At 36.4% G+C, this 14,625-nt stretch overlaps 1 protein-coding gene across 2 annotated transcripts in view; it reads right to left on the bottom strand.

The window, feature by feature from the left end:
- Positions 1-14,625, bottom strand: part of LOC126336577 (uncharacterized) — a 147,180-nt gene that overhangs the window by 108,734 nt on the left and 23,821 nt on the right. For both annotated transcript variants that reach the window (XM_050000433.1, XM_050000434.1), the window contains exons 2-3: positions 5,252-5,439; positions 1,819-2,015 (exon numbers count right to left, since the gene is read on the bottom strand). In XM_050000433.1, coding sequence (XP_049856390.1) covers positions 1,819-2,015; positions 5,252-5,439 — 385 coding nt within the window. The remainder of the gene's footprint in view (positions 1-1,818; positions 2,016-5,251; positions 5,440-14,625) is intronic.

Raw genomic sequence — 14,625 nt, 5'->3', positions numbered from 1 at the left:
GTCAAAACATCTGGATGTAACAATTTGAATGGATATGAAATGGAATAATAGGCTCAGTCATAGGTAAAGCTGGTAGTGGACTTCAGTTCATTGACAAAATACTGGGGAAAATAGTCTTGTTTACTGAACACTCATGTGAACTTCTGTAGAATATCCTTCAAGTGTATGGGACTCATACCAAATAGGGCTAACAGAAGATATTGAGTTTTGTTTGACTTGCACGAGTGAGTCACAGAAATGCTGGAACTCTGATTTGGCAGACACTTGAACATAGGTGCCAATTATCCCGTGAAATCCAAGATGCAAAGGTTCAAGAACCAGTATTAAGGGGTTAGGACGTCATAAGGGCTGACTTTGAGAAGGAGAGGCACCACAGGACATTTTAATTTGCACTGTCTATACTTTTACAAATAAATTCATAAAACTTTGTCAGCATGACCAGGAAGGATTCAGGATTCACACTCATAGCCATGGAAGTTTAGAAACACAAAATAAAATAATATTTTTTAAATGTGAAACTTCGTGATTTTTTTCACTTACTGTTGGCTGCATTTGTTGCTATAGGTACACTTTTCTTCATAAGTAAGAGAGATCCTTCGATGAATTTTGCACAGCTTACAAACCATACTTACAGGTGTACGAAACTCTAGAATTTATTTAATCTATGGAAAAATGAATGGGCTGTTACGTTTTAAACTTTGTGTTTAGAGAAAACTCGAATTTTATAGTTAATTGTCTCAATTTTTACCACAGTTTTTAACAGATTTGGGAAATTCTAGAGTTTCATACACCTGTAAGTATGGTTTGTATGCTGTGCAAAATTCATTGAAGAATCTCTCTTACCTATGAAGAAAAGTGTAGCTACAGCAACAAATGCAGCCAATAGTGAAAAAAAAGATGAAATTTCACATGTAAAAAAAAATTGTTTTGTTTGGTTTTTGAACTTACTCTGCTATAAGTGTGAATCCTGAATCCTTCCTGGTCACGCTAACAAAGTTTTATGAATTTATTTGTGAAAGTATAGACAGTGTAAATTAAAATGTCTTGTGGTGCCTCTCCTGCTCCAAGTCGGCCAGTTTCATGTCCTACCCCCCTTAAGTGAAGAATCTAAAAACGTATTTCAGCCCCCTAATGTGTCAGTCCAGTAGAGATGGCAAAGTCAAGACTGACTAATTATAGCATGCATAAGTGTGTTAAAGCTGTCATTCTTCCCACATTCCATACGCAGCCGGAACAGGAAGAAACCCTAACATGTGGTACAACATTAACAAGTACCCCCTACCATGCATTTCACACTGGTTTCTACAGTATGTATGTAGATGTAGATGGACTTACGCATTACAGGAGTCTCATCTAACAGCTTTTCAGATATTGTGTCTGTGGTGATAACTAAAAAATGGTTCAAATGGCTCTGAGCACTATGGGACTTAACATCTTTGGTCATCAGTCCCCTAGAACTTAGAACTACTTCAACCTAACTAACCTAAGGACATCACACACATCCATGCCCGAGGCAGGATTCGAACCTGCGAGCGTAGCAGTCGCGCGTGTGGTGATAACTATTTTCATTTAATATACATGTGATTAGTTCATGGTGCTCAAACAAATATAATCTCAAAAAACTTCAATTGATTACATGTGAGTGCAATGAAATCATACCACATCAATTACTAAGATGCAATATTCTGCAAAACAAACATTCTAATCTAATGATGACTAAAAATACTAAATCAGTAATCAAAAAAATACATCCCTCCCTTATAGCACAGCAAAGAAGTCAGGCGTGTGGAAGATAAGTTATCAAGCTGTTAATTATACCTTGCAACCACTTCCCATGTCTCATCATCTAGGTCCTCCCGGTATACACGTAAATTGCATGCTTCATCCAGCTGGCACCAGTATGTCTGTCCCAGCTTGTCACGGCCAAGAGGACTGCTGCGTAGCTCCATAGCACTCAAACGGTTGATCTCTGCTTTGAACTTTGCATTCAAATCAAACTGTTGTTCCAGCAGAGTCTGTGAGAAAAAGGGCAATAACAAATTAAGAAACTACCATCTTTTTAAATGTAATAAGCAAATGAAGACAATCATTAACTTATTCTCAAATAATATTTTCCTCTAACCAGCAGGTACTTTTATCCCCACAATTTGTACAAAAGGAGAATTAGTGACAAAAAACAATGAAATCTGAAAGAAACCATTAAAAGTATCACATGACTGAAAATATTAATTTTGCTTGCAATAACTTACCACCAATAAAGGTAAACTTTTTCTTAACAAAAATATAAATGACAACTAAGTATAATGAAACATTCTTATTCTAACTTTCATTTACAACTTCAGAACACAGATAATGGAAACAACGGAAGATTATGATAAGCACAAAGAGGACCTAATACTACAGCAAACCAGATGGAAGAAGAGAACTCGTGAACAACTAAAACACAAAATGCAATAGGAAAACAGCACTTTTCTGCATTAAGATAGAATGCTCACCACATCTGCCTTATTGCAGCTACATTCCTCTCTCTCTTTGGGTTAAAGCACAATGTTTTTCATAAGTGTATAATTTCCAGCAGAAAATTTACTCTTTTTCTTCCATCCTTTGCTTTAAACTGTGAAACATAATGTTACTGTCTCTTTTACTCTCTCACACAAAGTATTTCTGCAATCTCATTGTGTAACTGGTATAAGTTTGCATGTTAACTGTCCGAAAAGTGCAGATCTCTAAATTTAATGTAACAAGAATTCCTGGAGCCTTTATCACACAAAAACTTGTGGATTATACGTCTTATAAATGATCAAATCTCTTCGAGGCAACTCTATAAATAATAGTCTGTTAATCTATTTAATATTCTACCAAGTTTGTCATTAACAGCATCATTAACATAAAATGAACAAAAATTACATGTACTGTTCACAACAATGTCTCTTTAAATTTTTTTGTTTTTAAAATTTAGTCTTAATCACATCATGTATGTTGCAAGAACGTGTGTGACCAGTTTCGGTCATATCACATGACCACCATCAGACCTGTAATTTAATTTAGAAAGTAATAGAAACCTTACTAGATTTACAATAAAATAAGTCAAAGTACTTTTAAGGATAAAATACAATAAGACGTATTATACTCATGACATCCTTCAAAGATGGTAGATGGAGCACTCTTCTCAGCTGCTGTGATGTCAACTGGTGCCAGCAAGTGATGAGCATACGCTTTAAGTATGAAGATGCTCCGCCTACCTCTTCTCGCTCCACCTCACATCAACCAATCAATATAAAAATGGGTTCACATAATCGTCAAAATGTAAAAAAAAGTACAATAATAACATAAAAATGGTGTCTGTGTATGTGCGGATGGATATGTGTGTGTGTGCGAGTGTACACCTGTCCTTTTTTCCCCCTAAGGGAAGTCTTTCCGCTCCCGGGATTGGAATGACTCCTTACCCTCTCCCTTAAAACCCACATCCTTTCGTCTTTCCCTTTCCTTCCCTCTTTCCTGAAGAAGCAACCATCGGTTGCGAAAGCTAGTAATTCTGTGTGTGTGTTTGTGTGTTTTGTTCATTGTGCCTGTCTGCCGGCGCTTTCCCACTTGGTAAGTCTTGGAATCTTTGTTTTTAATATATTTTTCCCATGTGGAAGTTTCTTTCTATTTTATTTACATAAAATATTTATGTATAATATCTCCTTACAACCATGGAATTGTATAAAATATCAATTAAAAGATTTAAAATAACTGTACATATGATCTATAGTCAGTGTGCCTTCTATGGGCTAAGATGGCACTAACACAATGGTTTCAAAGTCAACGATGTTGTGGACGTACAACAGAACTTGCAAGTCCTTCATCATGCTAATAAAGGCTTATTATTAAATATTTTGGAGGAGATCGAGATATATGCCCATTATAGAGACGAACTGTCAGTGCTTCTCAATGAACAGCTGGATTTTCGTGAAAAATATTTTTATGATCTCTTTGATGAAATTCTATGAACACATATGTACTCTTGTTCAGAAAATCATAGGACCCAGTTGTATCCATGGCAGAAATGTACCATAGGACAGTACGTAAATATTTATATCACAATTTTAAACTTCCAACTAGAAATATTACGAAATGTGACTCCATTTTTAATAAATCAGTTTTATCACATTTTAATAAAAGACAGACAGACTGAATCTAGCATAGATGTATACTTGCAGTCGAGTCACAACTCATATATCGATATGATGCTGCAATGCCAAAGACCTCCACAACATTGTTGACTTTGAAACCATTGTGGTAGTACCACCTTAGCCCACAGAGGGCACACTGACTATATATCGTCTGTACAGTTGTTTTACAGCTTTTAATTGATATTTTATACAGTTACATAGTTGTAAAGAGATACATAACTATTTTTATGTTATTATTGTACTTTTTTTTACGATTATGTGAACCCATTTTTATACTGATTGGTTGATGTGAGGCGGAGGGAGAAGAGGTAGGCGGAACATCGTACTTAAGCATATGCTCCTCACATGCTGGCACCAGTTGACATCACATCCGCTGAGAAGAGTGCTCCACCTACCATCTTCGAAGGATGCCTTGGGTATGACATGTCTTATTGTATTTTATCCTTATAAGCATTTTGTCTTATTTTATTGTAAATCTAGTAAGGTTTCTGTCACTTGCTAAATTAAATTACAGGTCTGATGATGGTCATGTGATATGACCGAAACCGGTCGCCTATGTTCTTGTAACATACGTGGTGTGATTAAGACTGAATTTTAAAAACAAAAAATTAAAAAAAAAATTTAATCACTGTTCCAAAAATGTTTATGAAAATTTCTCTTTAGCCTGCAAAGGGAAAAATTATGTTTCGATAAAGATCTCTAATGACCTCCTCAGCAAATAAATGATGCAGACAAACAATAAAAGTTCAGAGACAATTCGTTTTTCTATGACTTACACAAATGTCATGTCATTTGTGTTCAGTAATGAAGACCTCTAATTTTTAAAAACAGAGTGAAATATCGACTATGATTTTAAATATATTGGAACACGCAATATTCATATCTTCCTTGATAAATAAAAGCCAATTTAAGAAACTGTTTACCTATCAAGACAAAAAACACTTCTGGAAACTGCACATCAAACACCACACACATATTATTAAAGTCACTCATCAATGAAGACCACAATATTTCAATTATAAACACATCTGCAGAAACAGGTTATAACTCTGACAATTCAAGGCATAAACACAAACCTTCAGCACTCGCAACTTCACACCAAGTCGAGCTTTCTTGTAGCCAAAACGTTCAATTTCCCAGCCATCTTGATTTGATGAGTATGTGTGACAGAATTTTATAAGTGCACGCTCCCATCGTTCTCCTGATACTGATTTCCTTGCTTTACGTAGGAGTTTCACATGCAGTTCTATCAGTGGTTGCGGTACTGAAAATGCAAAATAAACATTTCATTGTGGAGAAAAGGCATGTCCAGCACACATAAATTGAATTACTGAAGTCAGTGTGCTAAAAACATAAAAAGAATAACACATGGTATTCATGTACTGTGGCTCTTGATCCACTTACTGAAACTAAAGACAACTTTTCCATTTAGATCAAGAGCTGTTGAAACTGAATATAATGTGAGCGACATAGTTCTTATTTCTATTTTATCATGTTTATCTTTTAGGTTTTTATTACCTTAATATTTTCATGTACAGTAATGATGATCTTTCTCTCTGTTGGATTGGTTACCTGAAGATTACATACTTTTCAAAACCAGTAATAGCTATAAAAGTTGTTTATGAATGTGCCTGAAAATAAAACTGACAACTGCTGAAGCTCCACCATTGTATGGCTATTAAAAATTAATCTGAATGGTCTGACAGGTTATCCGAACCCTCTCCTGCCAACTGAAAAGCTATTGTGTTAGTTATTGAGATACCTAGATCAGTCTTCAACGAAATATCCAACTTTCAAAGAAAGGATACACAAAAAGTACAGATACACCTGTACTAAGAAAAATTCACTGTAAGTATCACTTATAACCTTAACAACAATGTGACATTCCACAATTGCCAACATCAGCTGCAAAGCGGCTACATTTGAAAAGAAGTGTTTCCAAAATAGTTAGCCTATGTTGATTCCAAATGCCACAAAGTCACAGTAATGTAACAAAACAAAGTGAGAAATTTCTGGAGCTCAGTGTGAGGGTCAAATAACTCGGAAACCTTAGCATACACAAACTGTAACTTCACACCAATGAGTCATATTATCCATTTTTGTGGTCACAAAATGATTTACCAGAAAGGCTACAAGAAATCGGATCTGGGAAAAGTAATCATGCTGATTTTGTCATTATAGCTTATTAATCAGAATATAAATTTCTGTTTCACTGATCAATTTGTTTCTTATGGACTTCTTTCAATTGGTACAGGTACATTTCACAGATTTCATGTTAACATGATCCTATGTAATATTCATACAGTTCTTTGGCTTGGTTGAGTCACTTTTATATCTTTGTATAACAAGTAACTTTAATATGGATGCACAGAAATATCCCAAAGACAGCGAAACAGAGATAAATTGTTTCCAATATTCAACACGAGTATGAAAAAAGTACTAAAACATATTCTAGAGCTCACAGGCCAGCTGTGTGTGAAATATCAGATATGACAGTGAAACATCAAATAGTAACTTGATTGCCAGGACATGTTGATCAATTGTAAAATGCACAATTAGATAATGTGCACATCAAAAACATCACCTGATGGCAAGGAAATTTTGATCAACTGTAAAATGCACCACTAGACAATATACACATCAGAAACTAATCATAAAATGACTTTGAAAACATGAAAATGTTTGTCGCCACAAAACATTCATCCATCTATTTTTTTTCTTGGCTGAGTGTGTTCACATTGCCATGAAGCACTGAAACTTGACTTACATTTCTTTTTAATTTTATTTTTACATTTAGGCTTGTTGTTTTGTACTTTGCAGATAGAATGTCCCTCAAGTGTAGAACAGATACTATCTACCCTAATTGACAATGTTTTTTCTTTGATAAGCTAAAAGCAAGAAAATAACTGTGTACCACGTAACAAAAGTTTTCTCTGACCATGATGTACATTTAGTTAGTGTAAATAAGATAGTGTCTTACAGTCTTAATAATCTAGGGTGGAAACCAATGAGAATAGTTAATGACTCAAGAATAAATGTTTTTAAGAATGTTTACAAGAGATGACATGGATGAAATTTATGATGAACCAAATCCAGACATAAATTTTAATCTGTTCCAAGATAAATATCATTACTTGAATATGCTTTCCACATAAGCTAATCAGAAAGAACATTAAACAGCTATGTAAAAAAAAAACCATAGGCCACTAGAGGGATTAAACTATCTTGTGGAAGGAAAAGGGAAATGTATCTGTTGGAAACTACAAAAACTATTAAAAATTACGAAGAAAACTTTTTAAGAAATCAAGGAACAAGCACATAATGTCAGAAATCAGTAATTCCGACAACATACTTAAGGCTATATGGATTGTAGTGCAATGAGAGACAACATTTGGCCAAAGAAGACGATAACATCACTACTGAATTAAATGAAGAACCATAAATTATGAGAAACAGATAGCAAATGTGTTTCACAATCACTTCTGAAATATAGTAACAAGTACAGGAACAAACAGTTCAATACAAAAATCACAGCAGTGTGTTGAAAGAGCAACTCTCATAAAATTTGATCATATTTCTCCCTCAGAATTTAAGAAAATTATATATATTCTCTCAAAAATAAACACTCATCTGGATATGATGGTGTTTATGAGTACTGAAGATTTGTTTCCATATAATAAGCTATGTCTAATCTGAAATATGTAATGCATCACTAACCCAAGGTTATTTTTCTGCAGAGATTGAAATATGCCATCAATAAATTCCTCCATAAAAATAATGATTGGAAAGATTTCAATAACAACTGAATGTTTCACTACTGATATTATTTTTCAAAACTTCTGAGAAAGTGGTGTATTCCAGAATTGTATCCCACCTAAGCAACAATATCCTCTGTAAATTACAGTTCTGATTTCAGTGTGTTGCTCTAATGAATTTCCACTCACACATTTACTCCCCAAATTTTACAAGTATTCCACAACAGAATAGCACTGGTCAGTATTTTCTGTGACCTATCTAAGGCACTTGACTGTGTGAAACACATAATTCTACTAAATAAAACTAGGTTTTATAGAACTGATGGTACAACCAACCAATGGATAATGTCATATCCAATCAAAAGAATGCAAAGTCGGCAGTATCCTAGAGAAACATCAAGTTAAAGTAATCTTCCGGCCACTGGCGAAGGTTAGTGGTAAAGGACGATCTAGGTCTGTGGAAGGCCAGAGTTTTCAAAATTCCTTGCCAGTGTGGCAAAGCTTACATAGGTCAGAAGATACTGTAATGTGACAACATGCCGTCTAATAAATGCCAGGCATAGTCAAGTTGCAACGGTAGAGAAAGTGGACGCTTATGCCATCTGTGGGCCAGAATCGAAGGCAAAGCGGAAGTGCTTCCGCCTGGTAGCAGCTAAATTAATGAACGCTATACGGGAGACAGTGTATGGCTTGTACTGCACACTGACAGCGAAATAAAAGAAGAATTAAACTAAATAATATTGTTATGTGTAGTAAACATATAAATGTAATATTACTTTAATATATGAAAATGACTAATTAAATATTGTAATGCTATGGTATGTTTAATTGTAAATAGAGAACTAGGCGTAATGTGAAATAATGTTTAGGTGGGGGGGGGGGGGGGGGGGAATCCCCGAGAATGAGAACAGTGTTCAGGTTGGCACGTAATATTGGCAGTAGAAGTAAATTGGCGTAGCTCTGAGGCAGAACAAGTGTTAAGTGGCATAAAAGTGAATGCCGGTGTGTGCTACGGTAACTTTGCTAACAGACCATTTAGAAGTGAGCTGAAAACATATATGGACTTCGTTTATCGTATGGCTACAAGCTAAATGGACACTAAGGCTTGTAAGATGCGGTATTTTAATGGAGATGGACTGTGAGCAGCAAAATAGTACATTTTTCCGCTCTGAAGTACATGGCACTGCATGGTGCAAAGCTGTGTTAATTGCGACGAGTTGCTTGTGCCAACAGCGAGGTGTGAAGGGACCAGTAGCTGCATCCAATGGCATATTGTGATCTGAATAACTGGTGAGGTCCATTGGTGAGCTCACTTTGGTAGCAACGAACTAGAAGTTATCTTACAAGAAAATTATTATGAACAGTGGTTGTTATACCGATGCCATTAACAGCACATTTATATTTTGTGCATCAGTTTGTGTAATAGTCAAACCAAGTTCTCTACAGTGTGTAAAGTTTGGAGGCAATAATAATTTTGTGGTTTAAATTGCATTCCCTGAGTGTAATCAATTGTTTAAAGGAAATAGCTCATTATTACTCCATATCCAGTGATTTCTATGTGCTGCAACATCAGTGAAAAGTTATGGCGTGTGAGTATCGTCGTAGCTATATTACAAGAGAAAATAGTCGGAATTAACGCCAAAATTGCCAGCAGATGAGCAGATGCCGCTTCATGCAACAGATGGAAGATGCCAGATACTTTGCAACCTTAATTACTATCCAGCTCGATGTGGTGGCTTTTCAGTACTTTACCATAGTTAAAAATTACTCGGTTCCATCTGAGCAACGTGATTCACAATTAGTGTTTTCAGTAACTATACTGACAAGCAGATCTATATTGTTCCTTAATTAAGCATTCAAGGAAATTGCTGCCACCACAGTACATATTGTGCCTTCAGCACAATGCAAGCTCAATAACATTAAATTCAGTAATTACAATTTGTGTAGTTCACATTAACCTAAAATAAGTTCAAGTGTTTATCATGTGTTTTTATGTATTGTGAAACGATTTCAGGCTGTGGTATTGTTTTAAATGAAAAATGTCCTCCTGCTAGGCAATATCAAACATATAGAATTAAGTGCTACCTGTTCAGTCACTTCAAAGAGATTATCAGTGTTACTAACATTCAAATAGAGATGTAAAAATAAGTTTGTTGCGTGCCATTATCATTATTTATTCCAAAAATTCCATGTAGTAGTTGGATCACCATTGGGTGTCTATTCAAACCTATTACAAGCGAGAGACGCTTTCCGGAAGTCCGATTCTGCATGGTCTAATAATAATACAGTAAATTCAGGTAGTGGCATCGCACTACGCACAGTACATAAAAGGTGCATTGAACATGAGCACCACACTTGCCTTTCGCAGCCCAGTAAGTAGCTAGTACTGTATTACTGCAGGACACTACAGATTATTCTGCCACAAAAATCTTGGCACTAGCTAAATCCTTTTGGGATTCAGTAATTAAAGAATCTGTGGAAGTTCATCAAGTACAAAATCTTATTAATCAGGATGGCAGCTTTCAACTGGATAAGACTTGGGACTCGGTGATCTCCCAACAGAGGCGTACATGTAGTTTCATCTTTATGCATTCGTGTGCACACCACCGGTGGACCAGTATCTACAGAGGGCGTGGACTACGATAGAGAGTGCTCCTGTAACAGCCGCCAATGTGCATAAGTTTCCATGCCAATTTTTGCTATAAGGCCGACACCATGACAGTTGCCATCTGAAATATTGTGGCAAGAAGTCAACATGACCTGGCTGCAACCCATAGAATATGCTCTAATTTCACTATATGTGGGAAACAGAGAATTTTTGGATGCTTACAAAACTATATTTTTGAAAATTTTCATACATTACAAGAATTGTGGATAACTTATTTCATGGCAAATCAGCGTCAGTGACTCTGTTAATGCCAAAGAATAGATCACCATGAATTTCGGTGTTTATCAAAGCAAATAAATATACTTTTTGAGAATTTTTGGAAGTTTTTATTGTCCTGTGCATAAACTAATTTGTAGTATTAAACAAGCATTTGTGATTTAGTTACTGTAGCAGATATTATAACGAACATACTGTGTCACATTTACTTTTCACTTTGAAGAGTAGTACATGTTATCTACATTTATAGTACATTAACTCTATTTTTTAAGTTTGTTAGTGTCTATAATAAACCTTAAACATTTTAGGGAATTGCCAATTTTTACAATAGTTTTTTTTTCTGTTGCCTTAATAGAAATCTCATTTTGTATTTGCTTCAATCCTTGTAGGGAAGTAATAATTTTTTAGCTCAACAGATGAAAAGATAGTGGGCAGGCCTAGTTTAAAGTTATTCATTGACTGCCCTGTAAAACACTGCATAAGCCACAATGCAGCACCATTGTGAATACTGTTCTCAAATACAAGATGAGTTAGTTGACATTCATAAGCAGCTAGAAAATTCCCCGACTACTGCCAAAAGATTGGCAGCTGCTGTGAATCTGTGTGTCGGCAGAGCTCCTGAGAGTTACATACCTGTAGTACCAAAGATACCTCAAGTACTACCCTCTCCTGTGCATCCCATCACCTCTGCAGGAGGTACAGGCTCTGTCGTCATTACTCGTCCTCTTGGCTGTCAATGGTAAGAGCTTGGCATCCTGTATAGGGAGGATAGGGACCACGGAGGACTCAGGGTGTTATACCTATCCCCCTAACTAACAAGCTCAAGGTGCTGTCCTTCACTGAAACTGAAACTGAGCCAGTGGGATTCACTTCATCCGTTTTGGGGAAACCTGCTTGTCCCATGCCAAGAGGAGGCAAACACAAAGAGGGAGGGATCTATTAATCATCAGCAGTTCAAACATACAGTGAATAATGGTAATCCCCAAGGGATATGGCAGGAAGGAACACAAGATGCACTCTGTGTACATGCCTAGAGGCCCCATTCAACATGACGAAGAGGCTATTGCGGCAGCCACTGAGGAAACAGGGTGCAACTAATGTAACAGTAGATTGTGGTGCACATTGGAACAAATGTTGGAACATCACCTATGCTCTGAAATTACACCGGCATCATTCCTGCAATTGGCAGAGAAGCGTTGAGAAAACCAGCCTTAGGCATGGAGTTTCAACAACGCTCAGAATTTGCAGCATTGCCGTCAGTACTGATTGTCAGCCCCTGGTTTTGAGTAGAGAGGAAGGACTGAACCAAAGACTTCGAGGACTTGTACCACATGGTTGAGAACTGTAGGGTCCCCCTAAGTGGGTCAGATGCACACTACACATCAGAGGCAGATACCCAGGTAGCTGACTGCATGTCGGATACAGACAAGTTTTTTAAGGTGACTCTCTGTCCAATTCCCAATTCAGATAACGATAACTGTAGGAGACAAAGAAGTATAAGCATAAAGTCCAAAAGAATGCCCTCTACAGGTGAGGGTATTAAAATAATTCTAATAGTTAACTGTCGAAGTATTTGTAGCAAACTGCCAGAGTTTGAAGTGCTCTTGAAAACAATAAAGCTCACCTCGAGCTAGGTACAAAAAGCTGGCTGTAACCTTAAACTGTTAGCAGTGAGATTTTTGGGCAAAATTTAAATGTTTGTCAAAAGGATAGGGTAAGAAGAAGGGAAAAGAAAACTGAGGATTTGTTAGATGATGGTCGATTTGACTTTAAGAAAGGTAAAGGCACCTGAGACACAGTTCTGATGTGGTTGATAATGGAACCAAGACTAAACAAGAACTGAAACACGTTCATAGGAGTTGCAACCTGAAAAAAGCATTTGACAATGTAAAATGGTGGAACATGTTCAAAATCGTAAGAAAGAATAGGGGTAAGCTGCAGGGAAAGAAAGGTAAAATACAATACGTAAAAGAATGAAGAGGGAATAATAAGAGTGGGAGATGAAGAACGAAGTGCTCAGATTAAGAAGGATTAAGACAATATATACATGGAAGAAGCAGTGATGGAAATAAAAGAATGGTTGAAAAGTGGAATTAAAATTCAAGGTGAAAAGGTATCAATGCTAAGTTCTGCTGATGACGCTATCCTCAATGAAAGTGAAGAAGAATTACAGGATGTTTTAAATGGAATGAACGGTCTAATCAGTACATAATATGGATTGAGAGTAATTCGAAGGCAGATGAAAGTAATAAGAAGTAGCAGAAATGAGAACAATGAGAAACTTAACATAAGGATTGATGATTACAGAGTAGATGAAGCTGAGGAATTCTGCTGCCTAGGCAGCAAAACAATCAAAGGTGGACGAAGCAAGGACGACATAAAGAGAAGACTAGAACAGTCAAAAAGGGCATTCATGGCCAAGAGAAAGCTACTAGTAACAAATATAGACCTTACTTTGATGAAGGAATTTTAAAGAAGGTACATTTGGACTGCAGTATTGAATGGTAGTGTAACATGGACTGTGGGAAAACCAAAACAGAACAGAATCAAAGCACCTGAGATGTGGTGCTGCAGAAGAATGTTTAAAATTAGGTAGACTGATAAGGTAAAGAATAAGGAGGTTTTCTGAAGACTCGGCAAGGAGAGGAATGTATGGAAAACACTGATAAGGAGATGGGACAGGATGATAGGACATATGTTAAGACATCAGGGGATAACTCCCATAGTACTAGAGGAAGCTGTAGAGGATAAAAACTGTACAGGAAGACAGAGATTGGAATACATCCTGCAAATAGTTGAAGACGTAGGTTGCAATTGCTACTCTGAGATGAAAAGGTTGGCACAGGAGAGTAATTTGTGGCAGGCTGCACCAAACGAGTCAGGCTAATAGGAAATGTAAGTGGTGTATTTGTCATAGTAGACAAGAAACTGAAATCTACTGAGATCAAAATTTAAGCTGCATGTGAGATTGTCTGGGCAAGACTCAGTATCAGGAATGAGCATAAAATGGAAAATGGATCCTTCTATAACTCACCACACTCACCTCCTAGTGTACCCGAAAACTTGAGAGAAAACCTCAGGTCATTTGTTTGTAAGCCCCCCAATCATACTGTAATCGTCGGTGGACATTTTCGTCATCCAACAACCAGTTGGAAAAATTACAGTTTTGTTAGTGGTGAGTGTGACAAGACATCCTGTGAAACATTGTTAAATACCTTCTTTGAAAACTAGCTACAACAGACAGTTCATAACCCCATTCATGATGGAAATAGATTTAATGGCAAGAAACAAATCTAATCTCTTTGAGGATGTTTGTATCAAAACTAGTGTCAGGCACTATGACATGGTTGTGGCAACACTGGCTGTCAAAGTACAAAGAACATATAAAACAAAAAGATATATGTGTTCAGTAAACTAGACAAAAAAGTAGCAGAGTCATATCTAAATGAGGAATTTGAAACTTTCAGCACAGGACAGGAGCATGTAGAACTATTATGGTTCAAGATTAAAAGAATAGTTGACCATGCACCGGACAACTATGTATCCAGCAGAACAGTTTATAATGAGAAGGATCCTAAATGGTATACAGTCACTGTAAGGAAACTTCTAAAGAAACAGAGACTGTTGCATAATAGGTGTAAAACAAAGCATAGGACTATGGAAAGTTGCTGAATGAAACATATTTGGCTGTCCAGAGAGCAATGCATGAAGTGTTCAGTGACTACTGTAGCAAAATATTGTCAAATGATATTCAATAAAACCCAAAGAAATTCTGGCAGTATATAAAGCTGCTGTTAGTGGCACCAAAGTT

This window comes from Schistocerca gregaria, chromosome 2 (genome assembly GCF_023897955.1).
Source record: "Schistocerca gregaria isolate iqSchGreg1 chromosome 2, iqSchGreg1.2, whole genome shotgun sequence".
In the NCBI taxonomy this organism is placed as follows: domain Eukaryota; kingdom Metazoa; phylum Arthropoda; class Insecta; order Orthoptera; family Acrididae; genus Schistocerca; species Schistocerca gregaria.
This window is presented reverse-complemented; position numbering and strand designations above follow the sequence as displayed.